At 51.9% G+C, this 25,597-nt stretch overlaps 5 protein-coding genes across 5 annotated transcripts; 2 read left to right on the top strand and 3 right to left on the bottom strand.

The window, feature by feature from the left end:
• Positions 1 to 6,665: 6,665 nt before the first annotated feature.
• On the top strand, positions 6,666 to 7,615 carry NCU16488 (hypothetical protein; the record flags this gene model as incomplete). The annotated part of the gene is made up of 1 exon (XM_011395137.1): positions 6,666 to 7,615. One exon carries the CDS (start codon positions 6,666 to 6,668, stop codon positions 7,227 to 7,229), a length of 564 nt encoding a protein of 187 aa, XP_011393439.1. The 3' UTR covers positions 7,230 to 7,615.
• A 451-nt stretch (positions 7,616 to 8,066) lies between these two features.
• On the bottom strand, positions 8,067 to 12,323 carry NCU02826 (sodium/calcium exchanger protein). Its single transcript, XM_958690.3, has 2 exons — positions 8,745 to 12,323; positions 8,067 to 8,589 (listed from the first exon to the last, which is right to left on the bottom strand). The coding sequence occupies exons 1-2, from the start codon at positions 11,738 to 11,740 to the stop codon at positions 8,259 to 8,261; spliced, it is 3,327 nt and encodes a 1,108-aa protein (XP_963783.2). The 5' UTR covers positions 11,741 to 12,323; the 3' UTR covers positions 8,067 to 8,258.
• A 1,087-nt stretch (positions 12,324 to 13,410) lies between these two features.
• Positions 13,411 to 16,478, top strand: NCU02828 (condensin complex component cnd2; the record flags this gene model as incomplete). Its single annotated transcript, XM_958692.3, has 4 exons — positions 13,411 to 13,493; positions 13,597 to 14,218; positions 14,273 to 15,934; positions 16,131 to 16,478. 4 exons carry the CDS (start codon positions 13,411 to 13,413, stop codon positions 16,476 to 16,478), a joined length of 2,715 nt encoding a protein of 904 aa, XP_963785.3.
• Positions 16,479 to 16,904: 426 nt separating this feature from the next.
• sec53 (Sec53-like) lies at positions 16,905 to 18,584 on the bottom strand. The gene is made up of 3 exons (XM_958693.3): positions 18,273 to 18,584; positions 17,640 to 18,097; positions 16,905 to 17,413 (listed from the first exon to the last, which is right to left on the bottom strand). Exons 1-3 carry the CDS (start codon positions 18,381 to 18,383, stop codon positions 17,161 to 17,163), a joined length of 822 nt encoding a protein of 273 aa, XP_963786.1. The 5' UTR covers positions 18,384 to 18,584; the 3' UTR covers positions 16,905 to 17,160.
• A 724-nt stretch (positions 18,585 to 19,308) lies between these two features.
• NCU02830 (ARF GTPase activator) lies at positions 19,309 to 25,292 on the bottom strand. The gene is made up of 6 exons (XM_958597.3): positions 24,266 to 25,292; positions 23,779 to 23,912; positions 23,323 to 23,709; positions 23,197 to 23,266; positions 21,716 to 23,099; positions 19,309 to 21,659 (listed from the first exon to the last, which is right to left on the bottom strand). Exons 1-6 carry the CDS (start codon positions 24,327 to 24,329, stop codon positions 20,243 to 20,245), a joined length of 3,456 nt encoding a protein of 1,151 aa, XP_963690.3. The 5' UTR covers positions 24,330 to 25,292; the 3' UTR covers positions 19,309 to 20,242.
• Between the last annotated feature and the right edge of the window lie 305 nt (positions 25,293 to 25,597).

Raw genomic sequence — 25,597 nt, 5'->3', positions numbered from 1 at the left:
AACGTACGTACGGGCCTTTCATAACGAGATAAAAATAAGAGTAGTATATAAATTACTAAATAAAGATAGGATTAATAATAGCGTTTGGGATAACAGCAAATCGAATACTTATATACCGCGAAGTATAAGTAATTAGGTAGTATTAATAATAATTATTGGTTAATAAAATTAAAATTTAATTGGCTAGTTAAGTACAACGGGAAGATTTAATATAGTATAGTATTTATAATTGTACGGGTAGATACATTATAATATTTGGTTCTAATAGGCAAACCCGCTATAATTTTTGGTAAGAACATGCCCTAAATACTATATACGCAAAAATAAATACTAAAGTGACTTCTGAAATATTTCGGGCCTCCAAACGTTTCTAATATTACAAACGTTTGCCAATGTCAATTAACATTTTACCGTTAGCTCCACTCAAATGTCTCAAATAACAAACAGATGCGTTTTGTAACGTTTGAGGCCATTTTACGGTAAATTTACGACTTTTTTTTTTTCAACAGTAAACTTACTATTGCCCGCACCCCCCCCCCTTTTGGTACGGAGGTCGATAGGGTGGGACTCGACAAACCCACGACACACTAGTACTATAGCAGTTACATGAACCACCACTTGTTCACCACTCGTTGCTGGAATTGGGGACAGATTGCGCGTCATTATCCGGGTTATAATCAAGCAAAGCCAGGAAAGACCCAGCACCGCACCAGCTTGTCGATGCCACGTCCATGCCACTTCTTTGATATCCTCTCAATTCACCGTTTTGACCCGAGGTGAGGTCGCCGGCTTGCCAACCTCACCCCAAATTCTTACCCCGGCCCACCCGATCGCCCACGCCGACCCGAGAAGCTCCTCTCCTTTTCCTTCCAGAAGAAGCCTTGTCGTGTTCGGCTTCAGTGAGCCGAGACGAATGACGATCATCGCAGCTGTCTATCCGACATACATACACGTTGTCAATGTCCGAATGTACAAGTCGGAAAGCTTGACAAGCAACAGACAGACGCGACATGGAAAAGTGTTTTACCACAGTGTAGCGGATTGGTCCCCTTTTGTATTGTCTTTGAACAAACAAACAGTTTATTCGCTTTTTTTTTTTTTTTTTTTTTTCGCTCTCGCCCGGCGATTATCCCCGTAGCACCCCGTAGCCTCATCGCATGCACATATCGTACGACGTCCATATAATCAGCCGCCGGGGAAGGGGAGTGAATGGCCCCGTATCGATGTCCCACACAATGTCCCTGATGACTAGGTACACTACACTATACCGCACGAGACTAGCATCATCCGAACCACAAAGTTGTACCCTGCTACCTTCAGCTACGGAACAGTGACTTTAAGACAGCAGGCAGACGACACTTGACCGTCTCCAACCGTCCATTCCGCCGACTAGGGTGCTGTGCTGTGAACATACATCCCAGCCCGCTGTCCGATTAGACATTGAGCATTGGGGACAAGCGACAGGAGAGATGTAGTTTACGGAGCTTGTATGACAACTTCAACGCGTTAGATAGCTATGTACAACTACAGATCTCTACTGATAAGTATTGTCCCAATCTTCCTCCCACCTGGCTTGACTGCCGTCTGCTGGAAGGCGTGTCATGAACTGCCAAGAGCTGAAGGAGGGACCAGCATATTAAAGTCCAAGACGTCCCAAGTAGTGTACCGTCTACAAGTTGTCCCGGGATCACTCATCGTAAAATCCCCAAAGTCGACCGCAAGCGGGTGGGTTTTTGTGGGCTTCAGCAGATTTCCCGTGGATTCACCTGAATTTCTGCATCTTTATCAGATTCGACAAGAGTGGATTTTCCTCTCTGAATACCGACGTGCCCAATCAGCGCGTTACCAAAACCAACTAGTCCGGCTGTCGGTTGTTAATCACCGGCCGTTCCTTCCACGCACTGCCGCCCGGTATCCTGTAAGTTACACGTATGTAATTACGGTAACAAAACGCAGGCCACACACAACCGACGCTCGCTGCAAGCCGCTGTCGGGTTGTCGAGCAATGCCGGCACTGCGTCGTCTCCGCCGTCATCAACCAAACACCCGACGACCTACCGACACTATTTACCTTTTTAGCACTTACGCTGTTGTAGCAACCCCATCAACGACATGACACGAGAAGAGTCCAGCAACATGTCCGCCGGACAAGATACCGAAGAGAGCAACGGCCAAGCAACGTCTCCAGTCATGGTATCTGCCGCGCTTGGAGATCACTTTGCTCAGGTGAGGGTTTCCATCTCCATCTCCATATCCATACCCCGCCATACCATCTCCTTTACATTGTAGGGACAAGACACCACAACAACATGCCGACAACACAGTAGTGTAAACAAAACAAAGAATACTAGATGATGGACCTTCAGGATCCAGCCCTATGTCCGTCCGTTTCGGCACTGTCTTGATCTCCCGTTCCTCTATTTCGATCACAGCCTCATCTTGACGCCCTGCATGATCTTTCTTGCTGACCACTTGCTCGGTGTTGGGCTTGACGTTCTAGGCCCTCAAAGACCTGGCCAGGTATGACATGGCATTCTCGCTTCTCGTGTCTCATCCATCTTTACCATTTCTACACCACGCATAGCAAGATCCCCATGGGCCATGGCCATGTCGGCATCCCAAACGGCCAAGCGGCCATCTCACCTCACATCTGTATGTCCCTTCATTTGGGTTTGGACGTGTGACAGTGTCTCGGAACCCTCATCGTTTTCTCGCCCCTGTTGCTGTCCGGCTCGCAAATGCCAAAATCCCCGCTGGATCTGCAGACATGGCGATGCGTATAGGGACCTATCCCTATGGAAAATTCAGGGTCTCATGCTCCCCAGACCCAGAATCAAATGTGAGATGTGTGTCTCATTGCACATCATCTCCTCTCCTTGCTTTTTTTATTTTCCTTTTTTTTTCCGCCTTGCTTCTCCAAGGGAACACTGCTCATGGTGAGGCTACGGAGGAAGGGTCCGATTCAGCTGCATGAGGTTCCAGGGACCGGACCCAGAGCCTCGAACGTGTCGTGCTTCGGACAGGCCATCTAGCAGATCAATAGCGGGCGCAAGTGTCTCCATTGGCGTTCAAGCCCACATGAAGCACGGCGTCTAAGCAGATTTCACCAGAGATTCATTGCCCGAGTTGCAACGGAAAAGCACTCCCCACCCGTCACAGCCACATCACACAGGTTCATGCAAGCGCATCTAGACATGAAGGCCTAGAACTTTGTACCCAGCACTGGACCCCGAAAAGTCTCCTTTTTCCGAGGTAACTGGTACCAAGTACGGAGCCTCCGGTCGATCCCATGTGAAAGTGAAAAAGTTTCATTTCGTCTCGAGAACATCGATCTTGAGAGTCCATTCAAGCCTCGAACTCGCAAGGCGCCGATGCCGATAGTGTGTCGTCTTTCCCCCGGCCCCATTCCGGTCCGGTCAGTCCTGGAAGCGCCCATCCGCACGGTACCGTATCGCCACTACCACCTCATTCTCCGTCCATGTACTTGCTACGCAGACACATGACCACCCTCACCACACCCAATTGTCCTCTTTCCCATCCAATTCCCCGGTCCATACCCCAGAGTGCAATCTCATCGGTCGTTCCCAACAACTGCAAATCTAGCAGCAATCCTTGTCTCACATCCCGCCGTTACTACACGTGTAGTGTATGTCGGCCTCAGCTCATGGCTGTTTCGGGGCTCATGGTGTTGGCACTGTGCAGCATCGTTTCGTTTCAATCCATCTTCCCCCGTGCTCCGTCGGTACTCCCTCCGGTCTATCAATATCCTATGATATCCCCCCGATGGTCTTCGGACGTCCTCCCGGTCCGGAGTTTTCTTGGGCCCGGGGCACTATTGGATACGGGACGCACGGGCTAGAGAGCAAGGTGTTAGGCTTGGATATGTGCTGGCCTTTCATGGCCAAAGGTTTTGCCATCATCATCACCTCAAACCCCATCCGCTTTCTCTATTTGGCATCTCTCCGGTCCTGTTCGGGGGCCGAAAGGAGAGAATGAAGGAGAAAAAAAAATTGGCAAGCTTTTAGGTTGAGCTGCTCAGCTGGTCAGGGGATACAGCCTCGAGGTAGACGATGGGACATGGACACGGACAAAAATAAACATCCCAACTCCACACATGAGCATGGTTTTTTTGCTCCCGTCTTTCTTATTTTATTTTGCCTCCTCCACCTGTCAAGCATCGTGAGCACATTTGCTCCGGCGACCGACATACGCTTTTGATAGTTGGAAAACACGCCAATGTCATGAGCTGCAGTCGAGTTCGGGTGATGTATTAAGATCGATTTTTACAAGGGAACCCCTATGTCAGCATCGATCTATCTCTGCCCGCTGCCTTCCTCGTCCATGCATTTGACACTATTCTCATCACACTACCCTACACTATACTTGATACTATTGTCATGTATCCCTGTTCAAGTCGTAGCCGCAGGCGGCCGGACAAGTTATTGGGTCTATCTACCAACACTTGATTATGAGTGGTTCATATACGAGCATACACGCTCTTACGGAGTCGGCCCTCTGTCCGAAATGGAAACTGTCTGACTTGATGATTTGTGTGAACACTTACTGATTTTTGAACAAATTTTTCTCTGGCGAATATAGAGGCGAACAAACAGCCACGACTCTCGAAGCTAGTCTGACTAGACTGGAGAACACCCTTGATCAACTGTTGGCTTCCATGGAGGAGGAGGAGGAGGGGGGGGAGGAGGAGGTCTTCGAAGGTCAGGGCCAAGACAGCCAAGGCAACGCCAACGGCAAGGGTCAACAAGATCAGAGCAAGGGCAAGGATGAGAAGTAATAGGCAAAAAAAAGTCTCCGAATACAAGGATGTGGACGTGTATGTGAAGGGGAGGTGCTTCGTTACGTTGCTGCCCTGGTGAAGTTGCCCTTTTGCTGGGTCGGAGGAGATGAAGCTTGGGGACAGAGAGTAGGAACCTCTTTTGCTGGCAGCAGGGTAGTTACATGAGTTTGACAGGTCCATACGCGGCAAGAGGATACTGGTCAAACGGTGTTGGTTATTGACCTAGGTAAAAAGGGGTTTTAGGGGCACGAGAGAGAAGTAGCTATGGAGACGCTCACTACACTACCGCAGTACACTACAGACCACAGACTTATCTACCTAGCTTTGACATTGCTACCTAGCTTGGTTCGACCTATTATCCATAACCTGCTTCTTATCTAAGGGGTGCTGGGTTAATGGCTCTGTATCCGCTTCCTTGGGCTGCTTATTACTTTGGTGTTTATTCTTCTGGCCCATATCTCACATTGATATTATTAATATGGTGTATAAGCAGGGGAGAATGGGCATACCCCTTATCATGGATGGTTGGTTGGTTGGTCATCATGAACTAACTAACTATCACTTGCTTTTTTTTATTCAAGTTTACTACCTATTTTTTCGCAGCGAAGATTCGATCGGAAAATATTGCTTCATAGTCATCGATCAGTGTAGTTTGACTTGGACCTATTCACAGCGCAGTCAATCAACCAAGATTGTATGTACTACCTATCCATGGCTACGCTACCTAACTTGGCCAGAACACACGGAAGACGGGAATTACCCGTAGAGAAAAAGAAGGAAGGAAGGAAGGAAGGAAGGAAGGAATATGCTCCCAGGGGAAGGACTACCTTACCTTACTTGTAGTGTAATGTAGGTTTTATACCGCCCTGTACTGTAACCCAGGGGCATGTTCGAACCCGTCTGGCTAGTGAAGGTTCCAGGTCCAGATCCAGATCCAGGTCCAAAACCAGCAGAACTCCTTAAACCACACATACACAACCCATGAAAAAGAAAAGAAAAGCCATCATCAACTCGATGCCGGCCGGGGACTTCTTCATCATTTTTTCTGACTAGGTAGGTAGGTAGGTAGGTAGGTAGATAGGGAGCTCAGAATGGTTCAGCATCTATCGATTCCTTACATGTTGTTACATCCCTGGGATACATTGGGATACAATACAATGAACCAACTGAACAGTCCTCGGTGGTTTTGTCGCAGTTGAGTTGATGCGTCGAGTATGTGTGTGTGTGCTTAATAGTGGCGGAGGTATTGTGGGAGGACACGATGATGTAGGAAAAAACCCCCAAGAAAAAAAAAGGAAAAAAAACTAAAAGAGAAAAAAAAGAAACAAAAAGGAAAAACAGAAATAAAGGAAAAACAGAAAGAAGAAAGGCAAGAGCAGCAAAGACGAAGGGGGACGTAAATAAGTAAGGAAGCAAGTAACGAAAATGCGAATGTAACATGTAGCCATCAGGGACTGTCTGGAAAAGGGGTCAGTTGGGAACCGACTACTGGTGAAATTCAGCTCAGTGCAAGTTCTTCATCGGCTGAAGCTTCATACTGACATGACATGAGAAAGGGATGATGATGGAAATGCAACGAACTGATTTCTCTTCTTTTCTGTTTTACGCCTTACATATTCGTTGGTTACCACTGCAGCTGGCGGCATTCCCCTCCTTCAGTTCCTTCCTCGTACTCCTCCCGCTATACACATCCCCCATCCCATCCCAGGTCTGTCTGTCCCTTGGTTCTCTCACTCCTTCTCGGGTATTCCCTCTGCAATGACTTTGCGGTGTTTATATCCTTTCTCCCCCTTCGTTACATCTTCTCACGGGAGGCAACCATGTACCTCTATCATCAGGCATGTGACTCGTTCTCTACATACCCGGCATGATTGTGGTTTTCCTCATTATCACTCAAACTCGAACTATCACCATCATCGTCGCCCCCAGGCATCTCAGGCATCCCAGGTCTTCTGTGTCCTCCTCCTCCTCCTCCTCCTCTTCCTCTTCCTCCTCTTCCAGGCTCTTCTATCAACCCGTTACCTCCTCCACCTTCTTCTCTACCACCACCACTACTACCACCACCACCTCCTCCGCCCCAACTAGGTTCGAACCTCACCGCACGTCGTGGCTGCTGCTCACTTGCACTTCTTCTTCCATCATTTTTTTCTCCGTTCAGCGCCACTTTCTCTCCGATTATCGGTACCTTCACTTCCACCCCTATCCCTGGTTACCTCCCGAGCGGTATTCCTTGTCGAACCTCACCACAGATCCTGAAGAAGTCCCTGAAGAAGTCCCTGATGACTCCAAACGAGAAGATGATCCTGAGCGAGGAGAAGAAGAAGGAGGAGAAGGAGGAGAAGGAGGAGAAGGAGGAGTCTTAAACCGACACCAAACCGCCTGGCACGATACCCCTCCCTCGACTCGCTCATACACCCCAGGCCATGCTTGACAGGGGAGTCCGCAGCGGGTGAGGACGGTCTTGGTGTGTGAGCAGAGGGCGTAGCGGGTTCGTTGTTCGTGGCACATTTTTTTCTTTGTCTTTTTCTTTTTCTTTTTTTTTTCTTGGTTTTTTTTTTCCCTTGTTCCAGTTTAGGTTCGTGTTGTTTTTTTTACTTGGGCTTTACTGTTTAGAGGCTCTGTTGTCCTCGGGTTTGTCTTGGTCGTTAGTTGTCGGTAGTTAGTCGTCAGTGGTCAGTGAGCGCTGATAGGTCTAAGGGGTAAGGGCGAGGCTCGTAAAGACAAGACAGATCGATAGATATCTGATGCGAAGGAATCCCCCGGTTTGGTTAAATAGATGAATCGAGGGAGCAAAAACCCATCGGTGGGTTACCGAGTTATGTATCCGTTGGTGCGCATGAGCCATCACGTTGTTCTGAGTTGAGGTATGACACCATTGTCAAGTGATTCGGGAATGGCAAGCTGTTTGCTTGCTTCGATCTCAACTTAACATTCCGGTCATGGGGAAATCCAGCAACAACAGGCAGCTCTGTGATCGGAACAGGAAGAAGCTCCACTCATGTTTGTAGTAGTTTTTCGTACCTGACACTACATGACGAGGGTACAAATTCAAGTTTGATGTATCTGTTTGTTGTCCAACCCTTCTTTCTCTCCCTTTCTTTGTATCACCTTGTCTCGTCGAAGCTGGTGCAATACTTCACCGTCGGAAATATATAGTCAGTCCGTGTTGACCTACTCCCAGTTTGGAGCCAACGAACGCAATATGCGGTAGCACCAAGACAAACAAACCACCGATGGGCCTGAAACCCATCGGGATGGGCATCGTATACGGAGAAGAACACATGCTCAAAAATTCGTCGCCCAATACGTAGCCACAACCAAGTTATGGATCATCAAAATAAAAATCAATATCATCGCTACTTCCGTCCTTCCTTCATTCCTTTCCTTCCTTCTTTCTCCCCCCTTTTCCTTTTCCACCCCCCCCCCCCCCCCCCCCTTTCATAACTCCCTCACCAGTGTACTACCTAACATCAGTCCAAATCCCCGTCGTCTCCACCACCAGGTTGAAGACGGTGCCCAAAGTCCATATCCCAATCAGAGTCCATCCAATGCGTTTATTCATCACCCATCCGTTACTCGGCACCAAGATCAATAACGAGACCAGCGTGACCAACACGGTAATGGCCGAAATCATCAGCGTCCCGCCCACTTGCAGCTTATAAGGCTTGTATCTGAAGGGCAACTCGGGGTGCTTGGCGTGGCGCTTGTTGGCCGACGACACAATCATCCAGGCGCCTCCCAAGCCGATGCCGAGGAGGATGTTGAGCATGGGGCCGCCGAAGCAGGCTGCTCTGTTAGGGTGTTAGTAACCGTTTTGCAAGAGAGTAGAAAGGAGAGGATCTTGGGGTAAAGCGAGCGTAGCGAGGTGAGAAATGAAAAGGCCAGCGCAGCCGCACACAAAGAGGAGAGGGAAGAGCAGATGGGGAGAAAAAGGGGGAATACTCACAAAGCCATAACCGGCCACCCCAGCCTAGCAACAGTAACATCAGCCACCAAATCCCCCAACGAATTCCCGACGGCAAAAATCGTCAATCCCAAAATGGCCTCGCTGATGCCCAAGATCACACCAAACGCTTTCAGGATGCCCACCACTTCATTGGCTATGGTCGAGATCCAGGCGATACTAATCACGAATCCCAGAAAACAGAGCAAAAAGTGGTACTTGGGTTTCTTGTCGGCGCGTGTGGTCAAAAGTAAGATGCCGAGGCAGGTCAGGGAGAAGATTAAGCTGTAGAGGGTCATTTTGAGTAAAGTGCGGCCGGGCGAGGGGAGCTCGTCGATGGTGTTGGCCCAGTATATAAACACGACAAAGAGAGGACCTGTGAAGAGCTGGAGGGAGATCAGCCAGCGGCTCCAGCCTTCTTGGGCGGCTTTTTCGTCGTTTTCAGTCCCGTTCTCGGTTACGTTATCGTTATCGTTGTCATTGTCGTTGTCGTTTCCGGAGTTGGGGTTGGGATTGGGGTTGTGGTTGTGGTTGTGGTTGTGGTTGTTGGCCAGAGTCGTAGGTCCGGCGGCAGCGCCGAGCTCGTCTTCCTCAACGATAGTCGGGTGGGATCCGTGACGACTGTGGCCATAGCGCTGGTGCGGATTGAGTTTCATAGCCTGCTGGACTTGGGCGCCGAGATTGGTATAGCCGTTGGTGTGCGCTCTGGCTTCCGAGGTCAGCCTCGTCCGTGGGGATGCAAGCGTTACGTAGGATGGCGAGGCTGTCAGCGGGGAGTGGAGGGGTGAGCGTGCCAAGGGTGAGCGCATGGGAGACCGATTAGAAGCGGAGCGTGTGCGACGACGGAATTCCTGCCACTCGGTTTCAGGGCGGATGTGGGCGCTTGACTCCAAAGACACGGGGACGGCCATGTGCCCCAGTTGTCCGTGGCTCTGGATCAGATTGATTGCGGAGGATTCAGCGGGACCGCTCACTTCGTCGTCATCGTCGCGCTCGGACTCGGTTTCCACCACAGGGAGAGTGATGGCGAGGACGAAGACGGAGGGGGCCGAAATCAAGCTGACGAACTTGTCCCACCAGGACTTTTCAGACCAGCCTTGGAGAGTTGGGAAGAGTGTACCGAAGAAGATGTGCGGCGGCGGAAGAATGGAGTAGGGCCAGTACTTGAGAGGTTCCTCTTCTTCTTCATAGCCGCCAAATATGGCGATGGAGGAACGTCTTCTCTCGGATGGTGTAGGGAAGACAAAGGCTGATTCGGGTAGCTGTTGGGGTGTGAGCGCTGTGGGAGACTCGGAGAACATGGGGAAAGGCGAAAGAGTAGGCGATGCCCGGTTGCTGGAGGCGGTACTATCCGGAATTTGGAGGTGTAGACCCATTGTCCTGGGTGTTGTTTTTCTCCATTGATGCTGAAGCAACCCTTGATTGACACCTCCGGTATCAAGTGGAGGCGCAAGCCTGCCGTCTACGGTTCGAGTGGTCGAGCTACCTCTAGTATCCGGACGCAAATTGGGACTCTCGTTTGGACGAGGCCCTGGTGTTAGTGCCGGGCTTGTGTGCCCCGTTTCTGAACCGCTTCGAAAAGCTGGTAAACCGAGACTGTCCAGGTTAAGGGGTGAATGTCCGGATGACAAGGCGCGGTCTCTGCCGGACCTGATAGTCGAGAGGGTCGGCAATGTGTCGAGGGTGTATTGACGCCCCCGGTATAGCTGATCCTCGCGAATTAAAGGTAGTGATGGTTGATTTGAGAAATAATCGGAATTCCCCCGTCGATGTCCACGGACGTAGCCGCTATGCTGGTTTCTTTCCTTCTGTATTGACGACAATATCGACCGGAATTCCAAAGCACCGACAAGACTAGGTCTGATGGGAGTGATGGTGGAGTTGCTTCGGCCCCAGCGGGGACGGTTGACGCGCATGCTGCTGGTCATCTCTGCAGCCACTTGCAGATCGCGGTGCTCATCCTCTTCTTCTTCGCTTGGTGTAGATGCAATTCCGTGTCCGTCAACTTCTATTCTGGGACCATGTTCCAGAGCGCTGATGTCGGTCTGAGCAGTACGAGGCCGATGATGTCCCGAAGCTGCTTCATCATCCTCTGGTTGATCCCGGTATGGCTCCAGCTCTCCTGATGGCTCGGGTGTAGAGCCATAAAAATGAGCACGAGCAGCAGCTTCCCCTTGTTTCCTCTTTCTCCTCCTGTCCGTGAACCACTGCCACGCAAACACCAAGATGACATAGAAGATGTAGCAGCCAACCATGGCGTTGGCCTCCCACAGGTGCAGTTCCTGGTCCAACAGGAACATCATGGTAAAGCTGATGGAAACAATAAAGTAAACGATATCTCGGACGAAGGTTCGTTTCTGGACCTTGAACTCGCGAACCAAGGCCATGGACCCGGCTACCACGGCAGTGATAAAGCCAGCAGCACCGATCAGCTCGCCCACCGCCATGCTCCCACTGTTGGAACTCATGGCGGCAAAGGTGCTAAAGACATCCGGGGAGCCATTGCCCAAGGCGAGGAACGTGACGCCGGCCAGGTTCTCGCTTAGACCCAGGACGCTCGAGATGGTGCTGAGGTTGATGCTGAAGAAGTCACTGGCAGCGATGCCGATCGTGGTAAATAGGAGGCCCAGCCATGCGGTCAGGACGGCGAAGGCGACGGGTTTCGCATTGGGTAGCGTGCAGTAGTAGAAGCTCAGGTAGTGTATTAGGCCGGCATCCTCGTCTTCGCAGTTGGCCAATATGAAGGCGCATTGGTCTTGGACCAGGTGGACATCGCGGCAATCGACGGGGGCGGTCGGTTCGTGCTTGTGGTGACCTCTTGCGAGGATTCGCGCAATATTATGTGGTTGTTGTTGATCATGTTCGGGTTGGCGCAACAACCGTGATGTCGCGAAGGGTCTGAGGACGAGCGCATAGGTTGCTAGACAGGTTATGAGGAGAGTCGACACGATAAAGGGTCGGGAGCTGAAGGGGCTCCGTTTCTGGCGATGTAGCGACATGCTGGACCTTTGGTCATGGCATCGCGTGGGGAATACTGGCTGTATGTGCTGGTGGTGGTGTGTTGACCCAAGGGAAGTGTCGCCACGGTGATGGATGATGGATGGATGGATGGACCGGCGGGGCAATCGAACGGCAGTTATCGTTGGGTCGCAATCGCAAATGTGATCGCAAGGTACGTATGTTGATGATGGCCGGAATTAAAAAAAAAAAAAAAAAGAGAGAAATTTGCCAGCAGCAGAAATAGAAAAGAAGAAGAAAAAAAAAACAGATAAGGCTACAAGTATGTCCAGTATGGTGTATACGATTGACGGGACGATGGCGTGGCTCGCGTGGGCGGGCGGGATTGCTGTGTTATGTAGGCGGAATGAGATCATCGTCGCAAAGTTGCCAAGGTGATTTCGGGTGGCCAGAAAGGTCGGATTAGGACTGGTGCGTCGAGGTATCCATGCGCCGCTTCTCTGAGACAAGACGATAGATTCATTGCATTGGAGATGGGTAGACGACGGATGGGCGCAAGGTAGGTATCTATTAGTGTAGATACTATAGGAAATAGGTGATTGGGAGAAAGTTGAACGAGAAGATAGAAGCTATCGATGTATGTAATCTAGAGTAGAGGCAAAGGGCAAAGAAGGAAGGCGGGGAATATTAAAAGAGGGTGACCTTCCTGGTTGGGCAGGAGACTGACATATCGCTGTGTTACCGTGTTCCTGATCTCAACAAGTTCCCTGCAGCAACCGAAAAGAAGAAAAAAATAAAAATAAAAAGGAAAGGAAAATCACGGAAAGGTAATGCTACCTTCTAACGTCTGCAGCCCCATGCGCAACCCGGTTGGACATGGAGACGCTGTTTCGGTTGGAGTCTGTCTTGACTGTAGAGTAGGAATACATACCTACTACAGATGCCTACTATACTTCTACAGTGCATACATACGCGAGCTCCAATCGATGCGGGTGAGGTGACCAACAGGAACGGAACTTCCATCTGAACTAACTCAAGAGGCTGTGGATTTGTGGCGACAAGAGAGATGAGTCTTGATCGCATCACAAAGAGGTCAAGACGGGGGAGGTAGCCCATATGCCCTGCCACTTGTACACTAGGTAGAGGTAGATATACGTCTCCTTTCTCTAGTTATGTAGGGAGTGCACATGCGTGACAACTTCGGACTCAGGAACTTCAATCGGAGTTTCAACTCCCCAAGTGAACCCCACATACAAGGTACACGTGTATGTAGTGTAAGTACCAGAAGGGGGGGGGGCTCTGTGTGATCGCCAACGGCCGCCGCATGTAACAGTATGTCCCTTGTACGTGTATGGATGTATCGATGCCCTGTAATGTACCGCTGTACCTGAGCGTAGTACCTTGACTGTAGAGGTAGCTTAGTCATTCGATGCCAAGCCCCCCAGACTTCCTCCCTTCAACTTCCTCACCCCGCTCTTAGTTACCTCTACCATAGTACTGCGTAGTAGGCCCCAGCACGTGCCGCCACCCGTCACCAGCCCGCCCGCTGAGACGTGGATCCGTCTAGCCCGTGTCTGCGCTACCTATCCAGCATTGGCACTCCCATCGTGGTTACGGGCGGGTCAAAGTAAACAAACACCACTGAAAGTCCAAACTAGACAGCGGCCGCCTGGAGCTTCACATCTTGGATAGCTTCGTCAACACCGCCAAGATGCCTCGCCTCAGCACAGGTCCGCGACGGAGCATGAGCAAGGGCCCTGCGGTGCCATCCCCGCTCAAATCCCCCGGCCTCAAGTACGTCTTTTCTTTGAATTGCGAATTGCGAATTGAACGTCTTGTCGCGTCCCTCTTTCATTTTCCTCCCTTGTAACTGACCAGAGATATTCGTCCCGACTAGAATCCCACTAAACGACGACGCCCAAGAAAAGGAACAACGATCGCGAGGACGCAAAGCCCTCCACGAGGCCCAGATCAACCAGCTCAAACTCGCCGCGACCGCAGTCGCAACCCCCGCCCGCAGCGTAATCGACGAAAATGGCACTCCGACCTCCAACGGACCGCGCACCCCGCGTCGCCGCATCTCTGGCAAGGAGAACTTCTCCATCCTCGACGACGATGACAGGCCGGTTGTGGGCGGCGCCGTCGTCACCCCCATGAAGCGCGTCCCCATCCTGGCCAACTTTGAGGAGTGGATGAAGATGGCCACCGACAACAAGATCAATGCCGCCAACTCGTGGAACTTTGCGCTGATCGACTACTTCCATGATATGTCGCTACTCAAGGAAGGAGACGGTGTCAATTTCCAAAAGGCCAGTTGCACGCTGGACGGGTGTGTCAAGATTTATACCAGCAGAGTCGACAGTGTTGCGACGGAAACCGGAAAGCTGCTCAGTGGTTTGGCCGACAGTCGCGACAGCAAGAAGAGGGATAGGGGCGAGGGCGAGGACGGCGGCGATGACGATGAGGAGGAGGACGAGGTGGACGAGAATGGCAACGTACTAAAGAAGCGTAGAAAGAAGGTTGGTTGCTCGGCTCACTGCTACGGGCGGGTTGCATGATACTGACAATTGCAGACCCAACGATCCTCCGAAGCCACCCTGGCACCCTCTTTCGCTTCCCTGCAGCTCAAAAAGTTCGAACTCGAATTCTCAGTAGATCCGCTCTTCAAAAAGGCATCAGCAGACTTCGATGAGGGAGGCGCTAAGGGTCTCCTCTTGAACCATCTGATGATCGATTCGCAGGGTCGCATCGTCTTTGACAGCAGCGACGACGCCATCGACACTCTCGACTCACGCAACCAAAAAGCCGCCGAGGAGAACGACCAAGATGCCGACCCGGACGCCATGGATATTGATGCGATGGAAATCGACGGCCAAACCGAAAAGACCCAGACCCGGACCCAACAACAAGAAGAAGAGGAGGAGGACGATGTGGAGATCGACATTGCCAGTCTTGGTGCTAGGTTCTTTCCCGATCTTGGACGACTAGACGAGATGGATGTGTGCCCATCGCTCAAGACTTTTATCCTCGGAGACCCCTCCGGATCCCTCGATATTCCCTTCCTCAGAGCGCCCGAGGACTGGCGCCAGGAGCAAGATAGAGCCAAGACCCCTGGCCTCGGCAACAAATCCGGCTTCATTATTGATGACGAGAACCCGCTCGGTTTCGATGACGATGATGCGCTGGGCGCATTCGACCTGGGAGGAGACGTTGACGTAGCCTTCGGTGAGGGTGGAGAAGCCTGGGCCCGCGAAGCCGCCATCGAGCCACAAATGATGCGGGTCTTTGACGCCGGTCTAGACATAGGAGAGGGCGAAGGTGGTGACGATGGTGATGGAGTAGACGGCGACCTCGAAATGATCGATCAAGACAAGGGCGATTTCGGCATGGTTAACATGACGAACGCCCAAAAGACGGACCGGCTGCACGAGGACATTCTCAGCTACTTCGACCAAGCCCTATCAAAGAACTGGACCAGCGCCGAGCACTGGCGCATTCGCAAGATCAAAGATGTCAACAAACCCCAAACGGGAGAACCACAACGCCAGCGCAAGGAGAAACAGGCTTTCGAGATCGACTTCTTCACCCCCGTGGATCGCACCCTTCACGACGTCCTGCACACCCAAGCCACCACCAACTCGGCCATTTCGCTGCCCAAGAAGGACTGGAAGTCCAAGTCGCGCAACCTGCTGCCGGACGACAAGCACTTCAGCTCCAAGCAGCTGCTCAACCTCTTCCTCAAGCCCAAGGCCCGTCTCGGCCGCAAGCAGCGCGCCTTTGGCCGTTCCAATGCCGACAACCAAAACCCAGACCAAGTCCCCGAGGGCACCATGGACGAGGCCTTCTGGGCCCAACAAAAAGCGCCGCTGAACCAGGGCCCATCATCGCAAGACGACCATCTACCGCAGGGTGACTACGACGCCAACTTCTTCCAGGATGACGGTCTGCCGTTTGCCAACGGCGGAGACGACGATGACGACGAAGACATGGACGAGGAAGTCTTTGCTGACGCACGGGATCACTTCTCGCCTGGCCCCGGTGGCACGCAAGGGGATGGCGCTGCCGGGAAAGAAGGAACAGCAGGACTGACGATGGACGTGGGCATGACGGGCGCGTTTAACGGGCTGACGGTTACGAACCCGGCCGATTTGGCGTTTGGCACGATGCTGGTCACGCAATCACGAAGAGTCAGGCCCGAGTATGTGCAGTATGCGAGACGGGCCAAGAAGGTGGATGTCAGGAGGCTGAAGGAGGAACTTTGGCGGGGGATGGGGATGGACATGTTGAATGGCGGACGTTTTTTTTTTTTTTTTTTTTTTTTTTTTTTTTCCTCTCTTCTTTTCTCCTCCCTGTTTTTCTTTTCTTTTTTTTTTTTTCTTTTTGTTTCATCCTCTTTTTATTTCTCCCAGTTACTAACAACACGAACAACAGATACCAACAACAACAACAACAACAACAACAAACCCCGAAGACTCCCTCCTCTCCCCACCCCCAACGACGACCCCATCCGCCCAACCACCGAGCTCCTCAGTAGAACCTCCCAAAGAAGGGGAAGAAGAACAGCAAGAAAAACCAACGCTCAAGTTCACAGAAGTCATGAACTCGCTGCAAAAAGTCTACCCGAAACAAGCCATGGACGACATCTCCACCAGTTACTGCTTCATTTGCTTGTTGCATCTTGCCAACGAAAAAGGGTTGGTGATTGAGAAGAGCGAGGAGTTGACGGAGCTCTACATAAAGAAGGACGCGAATGCTGTTGTTGAGGAGGGTGGTGAGTGAGTGAGTGAGTGAGTGATAGTTGGGCGCTAGATGGAGATAGATAGCATGGGGGTTTGTTTTTGGAGTGGATGTAGTTGTAGAGTGTGACGTTGATACCCCAGTTTAGCGGGACGGTTCGGTTGTTTTGCAACGACAACGGAGAGGAGAAGAAATAGTACACTAGTGAGTGAGCGAGTGAGTGAGTGAGTGAGATGGGTGGGTGGGTGGGTGGATTGGCAGGTTTCTTTCTTCCTTTTTTTCTCTGTCTGGGTGGGTGGGTGAGCGTATGAACCAGTATAAGGTATAAGGTATGGTATGATATGGTATGGTCTAGCACTTTGTGGTATATCAAGAATATGAAATACGGGTTACGGAATGGTATACCCAACGGGTCTCTGACAGTGTTGGTTTCCAATACAGAGAGGTGAGATGAGGAGGTATGTGGTACCAGCGTGAAAAAGATTAAGTGAAAGGGTCAACTGAAGTAAAGGAGCAAGGAAGAGCCTGTAAACAACCCTTTGGTCACGCATCATATCGTTCCCGAGGACTCTCCATTTTGTGTCTTCAAATCATCATTACCAATTATCTTCAATCCCTATATAGGCTTTTTTCTTTTACTTTGTTCTTCCATCATCATCATATCCCCACCCAACCCCCTTCACAGGTAGGTAGGTAGACCTCTGACACCCCCAAAACCCAAAACTTAAAGGTTAAAAAGCTTCCTCAGCTCGGCCGCCGTATCCTCCGGTCCGGTAACCGAGTGACCAATAGTCCTAGGATCCTCGTAAATCTCGTAGTCGTTACCGCCCTTGAAGGTCTTGTCGCCAAAGAAGTGGATGGTGTCGTACGTGATACCGCCGGCCTTCTTGGCCTCGTTCTCGAGGTGCTGCAGGCAGTAGGTCTTGTCCCAGCCGGTGGGGAAGACGTCGAAGGAGATTTGGCCGCCGATGGAGAAGCTGTTTGTTTTCCGTGTCTCTCTGTTAGCTTTGTTGTCTCGCTGAGAGAATGTGGGGGGGGGGAAGAGATCGAGCGAAGCGAGGTAAAGAAAAAAAAAAAAAAAAAAAAAAAGGCCGACCGCAGCAGACACCACACCACACCACACCACACTACCAAACGGGAGACAAGCAAAAGGAAAAAAAAAAACGAAAGAAAGAGCAGAGCAGAGCAGAAAGAAATACATACGTCAAACCCAAATGCCCAAACCTCTCCCTCAACTTCTCCACCATCTCCTTCCGCACGCCCGCCTCCTTATCAAACTTTTCAAACTCGTTTCGCTCCGCCGTGCTCGCATTACGGCCAATCGGGCTGACGTTGATCATGCCGTTCCGGTACTCGATAAACGTGCCGCGCTTGATGGGGATTTCCAAGTCGGCAATGTAGTGCAGGATCCAGCGCACCAGCTCCTTGTACTGGTCCTCGCCAATGTACTTGATGAAGCTGTTGGAGGGCAGCGGCTGCCCCAGCTTGTAGGCCGTCAAGCCGTTCTCGGCAAAGCAAAAGTCAAACAGGGTGGTGACGTCGGCCGAGGCGGCGGAGCCGAGCTGTTCTTGCTGCTTGACCAGGTCGGAGCCGCCGACGAAGCCGATGGCGCATTTTTGGCGGAGGGCCGAGAGGAGGGAGAGCATTTCGGGCGAGACGGTCTTGATCGGGGGCGGGGCGGGGCTGTGTTAGTTACATCGGTGTATACATACATTTAAAGAAGGGGATGGAATTAGGTGAAGCGATCACCACCACCAGCTGGCTCTACCAGAAAGGCAACAAGGACCGGATTCATAGAGCAGCTTTTAGAGGGGGGGGCAGAGAGGACAGACATACCAGTCTCGCGGGGGTAAGGGTGCCATCGACATCGAACAAGCAGATGGTGTTCTTGAGCGGGCGCTCCTCGAGAGGAGGGTAAGTGGTGACGGCGGGGGCAGCGGCAGCCATTGTGGTGATGATGATGGTGTTTTTGGTGTTGTGGTGGACGAAGATGGAACAAAAGGACAAGTAATAAACCCTGGAAAAGTGTACAAAGCTGGGGGGAGGGGGGGGAGATGGTCAACTAGACTTATATAAGTAAACGCCTCGCTGCGACGACAATGTACACTATGTATGTACACTTCTTCAGATCACTTGCCTCAATTAGGTTGTTCTGTCAATGGACGACGGAGGACAAGGTAAATTAGAGCGGGGCCCCCCCGAGGCGGTCAACGTGTTCGGTACCTTACACCTTCCTGGTTGTTTACACTACACCTCGCTGCAGTTTGTTGCCATTTGGGGGGAGAGGATGAGCGCGGGATGTACCTCTACCTGCACCAATCATCCCCACCATTGCCGGTAATTAAGTACACGATGTGATACGTTTGCTCTTATACACCGTACTTGTACGCATGCACATAGATGTCCCAAGTCAACTGCTTCGTTAAGTAGAGGTTATACTGTTACCACGTTTTGGACACTTACGATTACTTGATACCAAGTGAACCTTGGGAGACATCCATCTCATCCATCCTCTTTTACAGCCGAGTTCAGCGAGTCAAGAGCTCCAAACATTACAAGGACAAGACGGGATTCAAGCATGTGGAGGGGTGTGACTGACAGGACCCACACTTCTGGGGCGGGGTCGTTTTCGTCCTGCAGGGGCTGACCAGTAGAGCAGATCCACCAGCCAAGTCCCCTGCTGCGCTTTGTTGTTGCCCCTGATTTCCGTTGGAGCTGAAACTTGGAGATTGAAATCGTGTTTGATGAAATGAAAGAGGGTTAGGGTCAGATATGGGAGGGTTAAGTATCCAAGCTTCTGCCTACTGATTTTCTATCCTTCACCACAATTGCTTCATCTTGTGTATATCTTACCCAATGCCACCAAGACGCCTACGAACGACCAAAAGATTGCAAACGAAGAAACCATTATCTTTAAGAGTTAAATCATGCCCAATAAAGTACTGCTCGTGTCAATGTTGGTCATGACAATACGTCAAACAGAAGGACCAATACAAAACCCCCATTCAAACAAAACGAGGCTCGGTGAACATGACATGGCGCGACACGAGAGGAGACATATACATAATTATAGAAAAGAAAACAAAGCAAAAGGAGGCGCCAAAAAGCACCGCCACTAAACCCAAACTTTATCCCCAAGTTGGTCCATGCTCAGACCTTGGGCTTGACTAGACAAAAACGGACCCAGGCCGGAACTCGGAGGGCAAGAAACAGACAAGCAGGTAGACAGGCAGAGAACAACGGTAGACGCGTCACCAAGATTGATACTGCATCGACACCCTTCGACTCGATCTCCCACCACCACCACCTGCTGCTACTGACGCCACTCCTCCAAATCCCAGACCTCCCAGTCCTTCTCCAAGTCCAACTCCAAGGTTCCTCAGTGTCAAATCCAATGATCCCAACCACACGGGCTGCACATCGCACGCCATTGTTCCCAACAAGCCGCCATTGCTTCTCCCATGGCGGCCGCCGTCGCCACCTGTGCCCGCCGCCAAACTCCTTTCCGCCATAGTAGCCAGACTCCCCGTGCTCCCGATTCGCTTTGGTGTTGATACTAGTTGTGACCCATCATTATTACCATCCTCGCTACCCCCGGCCCCGCTGCTATCACTCCCGTCATACCCCCACCCCATCCCATTCAACCCATTACTGATTTTCCTCCTTAGACTTCCCCTTTTTCTTATCGACGGGCTTTCAACCCCGTTGTTCCAACTTGTACTAGCGCTTCTTCCCCTCGCGCCTGCTCTTAACGTATCCTTGATCCCATGAACTGCCATCCTGCTATACCCCAGTCCGAAAGCGCTCTACCGCTCCGGAATGGGCGTCTTGGCCAGTCTTCCGCCCGCACTCACCCTCTTCTGTAGCCTTGCTTCCTTCTCCTTTGCCAACTTACTATCGCCGAGATTAACAGCGCCAGACCCGCCACCCGAAGCCGAAGAAAGCGCACTAACGCCGTCGTACGAAGAACCGTAACTTGTCGTTACCGCCGAGGTACCGATAGACTCGACGAGGGCGCGACGGCCACGCTTAATTTCAAGATAAGTTTGTGCGGCGTGACTGAGAGGAAACATGGGCGGTGCGACGGGGATCTCGGCCCCGTTCTGGATCAGGAGTTCGGCGACAGGAAATGGGACCTGTTTATCAGGTCCCGTGGTCGAGGATCCAGGGGTGCCTGGAGAGGGAGAGGGAGTCATGGGGTTGGGTGAAGGAGGGGCCGGGTCGGCGGCGGCCAGGGCCAAATATACGGCGTGTGTACCCCTAGACTTGTCCGTTATATTGGGGTTGGCTTTGAGCGCAAGGGCGTAGATTACTTGTTGGATTTCGTTCTTCTTGATGGCTGCGAGGAGGGTCTCTTCGGCAGTTGGATACCGGGACAAGGTGGAAGATATTGGCTCGACGAATGCGCGGTCGACATACTTGGCCGTAATGAACCGAAGTCGTTGCTCCCGCGAAGCTTGTGGTACCAGCTTCTGTTGAGGGTCCAGGCGTGCCTCATATACCATGTTGGACACTCGATTTCCAACGAGCATCAAGAGCTCAATAATGTCCGGCGTAAACGATGTGGTGTCTAATGTGAGTGACCGGACTTTGCTAATATGTGTGCCAAGAGATCGGTGAATACCACTGCACTCGATGCAAACAATAATCGCCAGGTTGAGTGACACCCATTCGACCTTGTTGCTGGAGCCACAGTCTGCACACCACGAGTTGCCCTGGTCGTTCTCCCGCAGCATCTGGAGGAGCCGATCTGGGCTTTCGTCAAAGCTGGGTGCACGAGCCGTGCTAGGGCGAGCACCGACAGTCGTCCTCCTAGAAGGAATCGGGCTCAGATTCTGGTTGCTGTGGCCATGGAAATGGTGATGGTGGTGATTAATGGACGAGCTCTTGCCCGTCAATACTGAAGCGATGTCTCGCCTGTCAAAATCCGAGTGTCCTATAGATGATGGTGGCGGCTTCATATCCTTCAGGCCGCGCCCTTCCACCGCGCTTTGTAATGCGTTGTTGATAGCCATAATCCAGCTATTCATATCTTCTTCCGATGTTGCTTGATATACGCGTTTGAACTGTGGTGTGATAACTTCAAAACAGAACCGACGCTCTGCGTTTCGAGCCTCTCGTACGGACGCCAAGCGCAGGTCGATCGGATCCATGTGCAAGTCTAGTCTCTGCTTCCAATTACTGTATTCCGAAAGCTTGCCCTGGTCAAGCACAATCCAAAACCTGCATAATATCAGTTCGGCCGTTCCACGAAATTTGGGGATAAGCAAACTACTCACTTGTGCCAGCCTTGTTTGTTGAGAGCTCGGGGATCAACATGCCCACCAGGCCGGTTAAGAGCCCACAAAAGTCCCTCTTTCCTTTGTGTCATGTTCTTGTCCGCCGCCAACTGGCTTGGATCCTTTTCTTCCAGGTCCCGAATACCCCGAAACTTTGTATTTTGTTGCGGGCTACCCAGAGGAGGTGGGAGCCCGATAAGACTCCCCGGCGACCTGGACAAATCGGTTTGTGGTGGTTGTGCTATTCCTGGTGTGATGGCCGACCGAAGCTGGGATCCTGTGCTGTCAGCGCGACCCAACTCGGACTCTCCATAGGACGCGGTTCCATTTTGGCCAGTTGAAGGACTGGGCCCGGACGATGTAGAAGGAGGTTCTGGCTCGGCATAAGCAAGGTTTCCCTTCTCCAACAGCCTTCTCTTCTCTTCTCTCTCCCGTCGTTGATACTGATACGTCTTGTCCGCCTCTTGAACTTCTGTCGATAGTGCCTCAAGCTGTGGAAGGAGCCCCTCAACCTTCTTGGCCGTGGTGAGAAAAGCCTTTGCTTGAGCGTCCGCGTACTTTGTGAGATGGGAGAGAATTTCCTGCTCTTTGCGGCCTCCAGAAAGATCCTGCATGAAGGAAGAATAGTCAAAGCGCTTAAGTTCGAAGTTTTTGCGTTTGGTTTGGTATTTCGAGTCGCTCTGTTTCGCCTTGACCGAGTCGTGTCGCTGTCCCAAGTAGCGACTGACATAGGCGTAAAAGTCTTTGCTCTCCTCCTCAAAGTCGCGCTTCTTGGCTTCAGCTTGCTTGATATCCAACTGGTATAGCTTATTCATAGGGTCGATTACGATCTTCTGAAGATTTTGGGTGTTTTGCCGCTCGAACCTCAAAATTTCCCAGGCAATCTTGTCGAAGTAATGTTCAATGGCGGGCTGGACGGCGTTGGCGTTTGTCGACGAGACGTCCCTCAAAGCTTCCATAAACTGTAAAAAGGCGTCGTTGGCTTCCGTTTGCGCGGCGTACACTTGCTCGGCCCGCTTGATCAGTCGCTTCATCTGCATTCTCATGTTACCCGTCTTTTGTTCCAGGGCCTTCATCGTGGCTCGGAAGACGGGCCCGTCGTCAGATACCGACACATCCTCGCCGGGTCTCGGACATGGCACATCGACCTTGATGGGCTCTCTAACGGTTTGCGGCGGCTGAGGCGATTGAAGACCGGGCGGAAGAAGGCTAGGACCTTGATCAATCATGGGTAGATTCGGGGATGCCAAGAAGATTTCATCCTGCTCCAATGTGCTGTCAATTCCAGGGCCCAAAGTCTGCACTGAGACCGCTCTGCCTTTCGGGGGAACGCTGAGAAGGGGAGGCGAGGGCGAACTAGGCTGACTAAGCCATGGAGAGTAACCTTGAGATTCGTTAATTCTTGTAAACAGGGGAAAAAAAAAAAAAAAAAAAGGGGGGGGGGGGGGGGGGGGGTATAAGGGGTTGAGGCAGGAACGTACTGCTCGTTACAAAGAATGAAAAGCTAGCGAGGGTGTGCAGTTTGTGCGCACGAGGATCGTACTCGACGAACTAGGCAAAGTTTCAGCAGATGTCCAGAAAGCACCAGCAATGGGGGAAACACAAACGCTGCAGAAGTTTCTCCAGCCGCCGCCCTTGTCTTCTGTGGGCTTAGGGGGCTTCCATTTCCACGTCCACTCAAACGATACCGAGGGGCTGCCGTCTGTCGCATAAACACCGACTAGCTCGACGTTTGCGTTCTTGTGAAGATTTGGGTCGGCCTCGAACTCGCGTGTAAGGAGGTTCTCAACCTCGCGGGGGGTGGAGCCGTAGACAAAGGTCAGACCATTGATCTGTGTATCGGTCGGACCGAGGGTCTCGAGGGCGCCGGCAGCATTCTGAAGCACCTGATGTGTTTGGCGTACGACGAAGGTAAAGGTAAAGACGAGCTCGTCATCGTTTGTGAGCTTGAGTAAGAAGGTCGGAGGGCAACCCGGACCGGTGGACTCGGTATCCTGGTCTTCCTGTCAGCTTGGAGAAGGGTCGAGAATGGAAGGCCATACGCTTGGGGAGGCATTGCGCACCTGAACAAACTCTATCGGGGTGTTGTCGCCTAAGGAGCGAGATACTGATGCTCGTGTAGCTGGGAATGCATTGGGAACAATGTTGATCGAGGTGCGCTTTCGCGGACTAGAGATGACGAGAGAAGAGATGGATACTGTCAGACAGAAGGAGGGCAGGTCAGCGCCAAGTCAACAACTGCAGAAGCAGATCCAGCGCAATTCTTGGGGTGCAATCTCGGTGAATCGTGAGACTGTGTGTCAGCCAGCATGGCCGGGGCGCGAGGGGTCGGACGGCGGGCGGGACAGCCACGAGGCCAGCCAGCCGGGACACATGCAGGGACGGGCGGCGCGTCTCTCACATCGGGCGAAGGAAGGGATTCCACCAAAGTTCTTCCCATTCGTGTGTCGCAATGGTGGTGGTTTTGGTTGGCGCAAGCAGCAGACAGAGGACGGCTGGATGTGGACATGACAAGACTCTCGGAGAGGAGGTGAAGGAAACCAAACATACATCGATTCTGGTCTCTAAGATAGACGGGCGTGCCCTCGTCGGGCGTGCTGCTGACCTGACCCATCTCGACAGCGCGATAGTGCAGAGTGCGGCGGCAGCAAGATGCAGAACATCCAGCTTGGGGGAGGGGGGAGAGGGGGGGGAATTGAGGCTGCCGGGCGCGATGGGTTGGCCGGAGATAGTCCGTCGTCTCTTTGCTGTTGCCGAGTTTCGTTCGTAGGTTCACTTCTCTCGCTAGGTCGCAGTCTCGCAGGTGTCGGTTCGCGCGCGGCGCAGTGGATAGGTGCTGGATGGATGGATGGCCGGACAGGGCAGTTGGTGCAGGCGGGCCCAGGCGGGTGGACTTTCCAGACTGCGCTAGTCGGCTGTCCTGCCAAACTTGCGCTAGCTGGACTGTGTGGGTTCCTTTTGTTTGGTAATGTCAGTGGTTCACTTCCACTTGGTGTACTAACCTAGGTAGAGGTATGATGATATTGGATGATAGTGCTGCTGTTGCCCGCTGGAACGACGCCCGGGCGGGACAGGACAGGACAGGACACCCGGGAGAGGGAGTTGAGCGGTAGGTACGTAGTGAGAAGTATCGATGTAAACAACCGGTCGCGGTTACGGGACCTAGCGAGGTGAGGCAAAAGAGAACCGCGCAGGAAGTTCACTTGTCGTCGATCTCTCCTGGTGGTCGGGTCAGGTTCGTCTTTTTTTTTTTTGGTTTTTTTTTTTGGTTTTTTTTTTTGGTTTTTTTTTTTAACAGTATCTACCGGCAACCCAAGTCAGGGACAGGAAGCCGGCACAAGACAACGAGGCACACATGGGCACATAACCTACCTACCTCTACATATGGTAAGAGCTATTGGCCAGTAAGTGCTAGTAGTGGACATGGATACGAGCCCAGTCTGGATTCATAGTGTGGACGGCCACTTGATTGCAATTTAAACAATGGACGTCAACGACCAGGCAGGCGGCTCTCCAGTTGTAGTACTTGGACTTGGGCGGTTGAGAGCGGTGGCTGCGACTGATCCGGATCGATGTGTGTGTCTGATGCGCTTCCCACTTCCACTTGCGGCACACGGCGGGGTTCAATTGGAATCCAATCCAATGACCTATGGAACCCAGGTCACCGAGTCTTTCTTTGCTTTGAAGGGCTTGGCAATCGACCAACAACCCTGATGGCCAAGAGTGTTGCTCTGCCAGGGGCAGGTGGATATGGATGCGCGCGCAGAGCAGGACACTGCAGACCCGACGTGAAACTCCCCGTCCACACTGTTAACCCTGGGGTTGCGGCTTGGATTCGAAAGAGTGGGCCACTCAAGTGCCAAGGGGAAACCCAAGTGCAGC

This window comes from Neurospora crassa, linkage group I (genome assembly GCF_000182925.2).
Source record: "Neurospora crassa OR74A linkage group I, whole genome shotgun sequence".
Taxonomy (NCBI): Eukaryota; Fungi; Ascomycota; class Sordariomycetes; order Sordariales; family Sordariaceae; genus Neurospora; species Neurospora crassa.
This window is presented reverse-complemented; position numbering and strand designations above follow the sequence as displayed.

Coding starts and splice junctions, on each gene's coding strand:
- NCU02826 (XM_958690.3), bottom strand. CDS start 11,740: ATGTCGCTACATCGCCAGAAACGGAGCCCCTTCAGCTCCCGACCCTTT. Junction 8,590..8,744: donor GGGTGGCCGGTTATGGCTTT/GTGAGTATTCCC, acceptor ACACCCTAACAG/AGCAGCCTGCTTCGGCGGCC.
- sec53 (XM_958693.3), bottom strand. CDS start 18,383: ATGGCTGCCGCTGCCCCCGCCGTCACCACTTACCCTCCTCTCGAGGAG. Junction 18,098..18,272: donor CCCTTACCCCCGCGAGACTG/GTATGTCTGTCC, acceptor CCCCCGATCAAG/ACCGTCTCGCCCGAAATGCT. Junction 17,414..17,639: donor TTTGGGCATTTGGGTTTGAC/GTATGTATTTCT, acceptor GAAAACAAACAG/CTTCTCCATCGGCGGCCAAA.
- NCU02830 (XM_958597.3), bottom strand. CDS start 24,329: ATGGGTCAGGTCAGCAGCACGCCCGACGAGGGCACGCCCGTCTATCTT. Junction 23,710..23,778: donor CCCCGATAGAGTTTGTTCAG/GTGCGCAATGCC, acceptor CAGGAAGACCAG/GATACCGAGTCCACCGGTCC. Junction 21,660..21,715: donor AACAAACAAGGCTGGCACAA/GTGAGTAGTTTG, acceptor GATATTATGCAG/GTTTTGGATTGTGCTTGACC.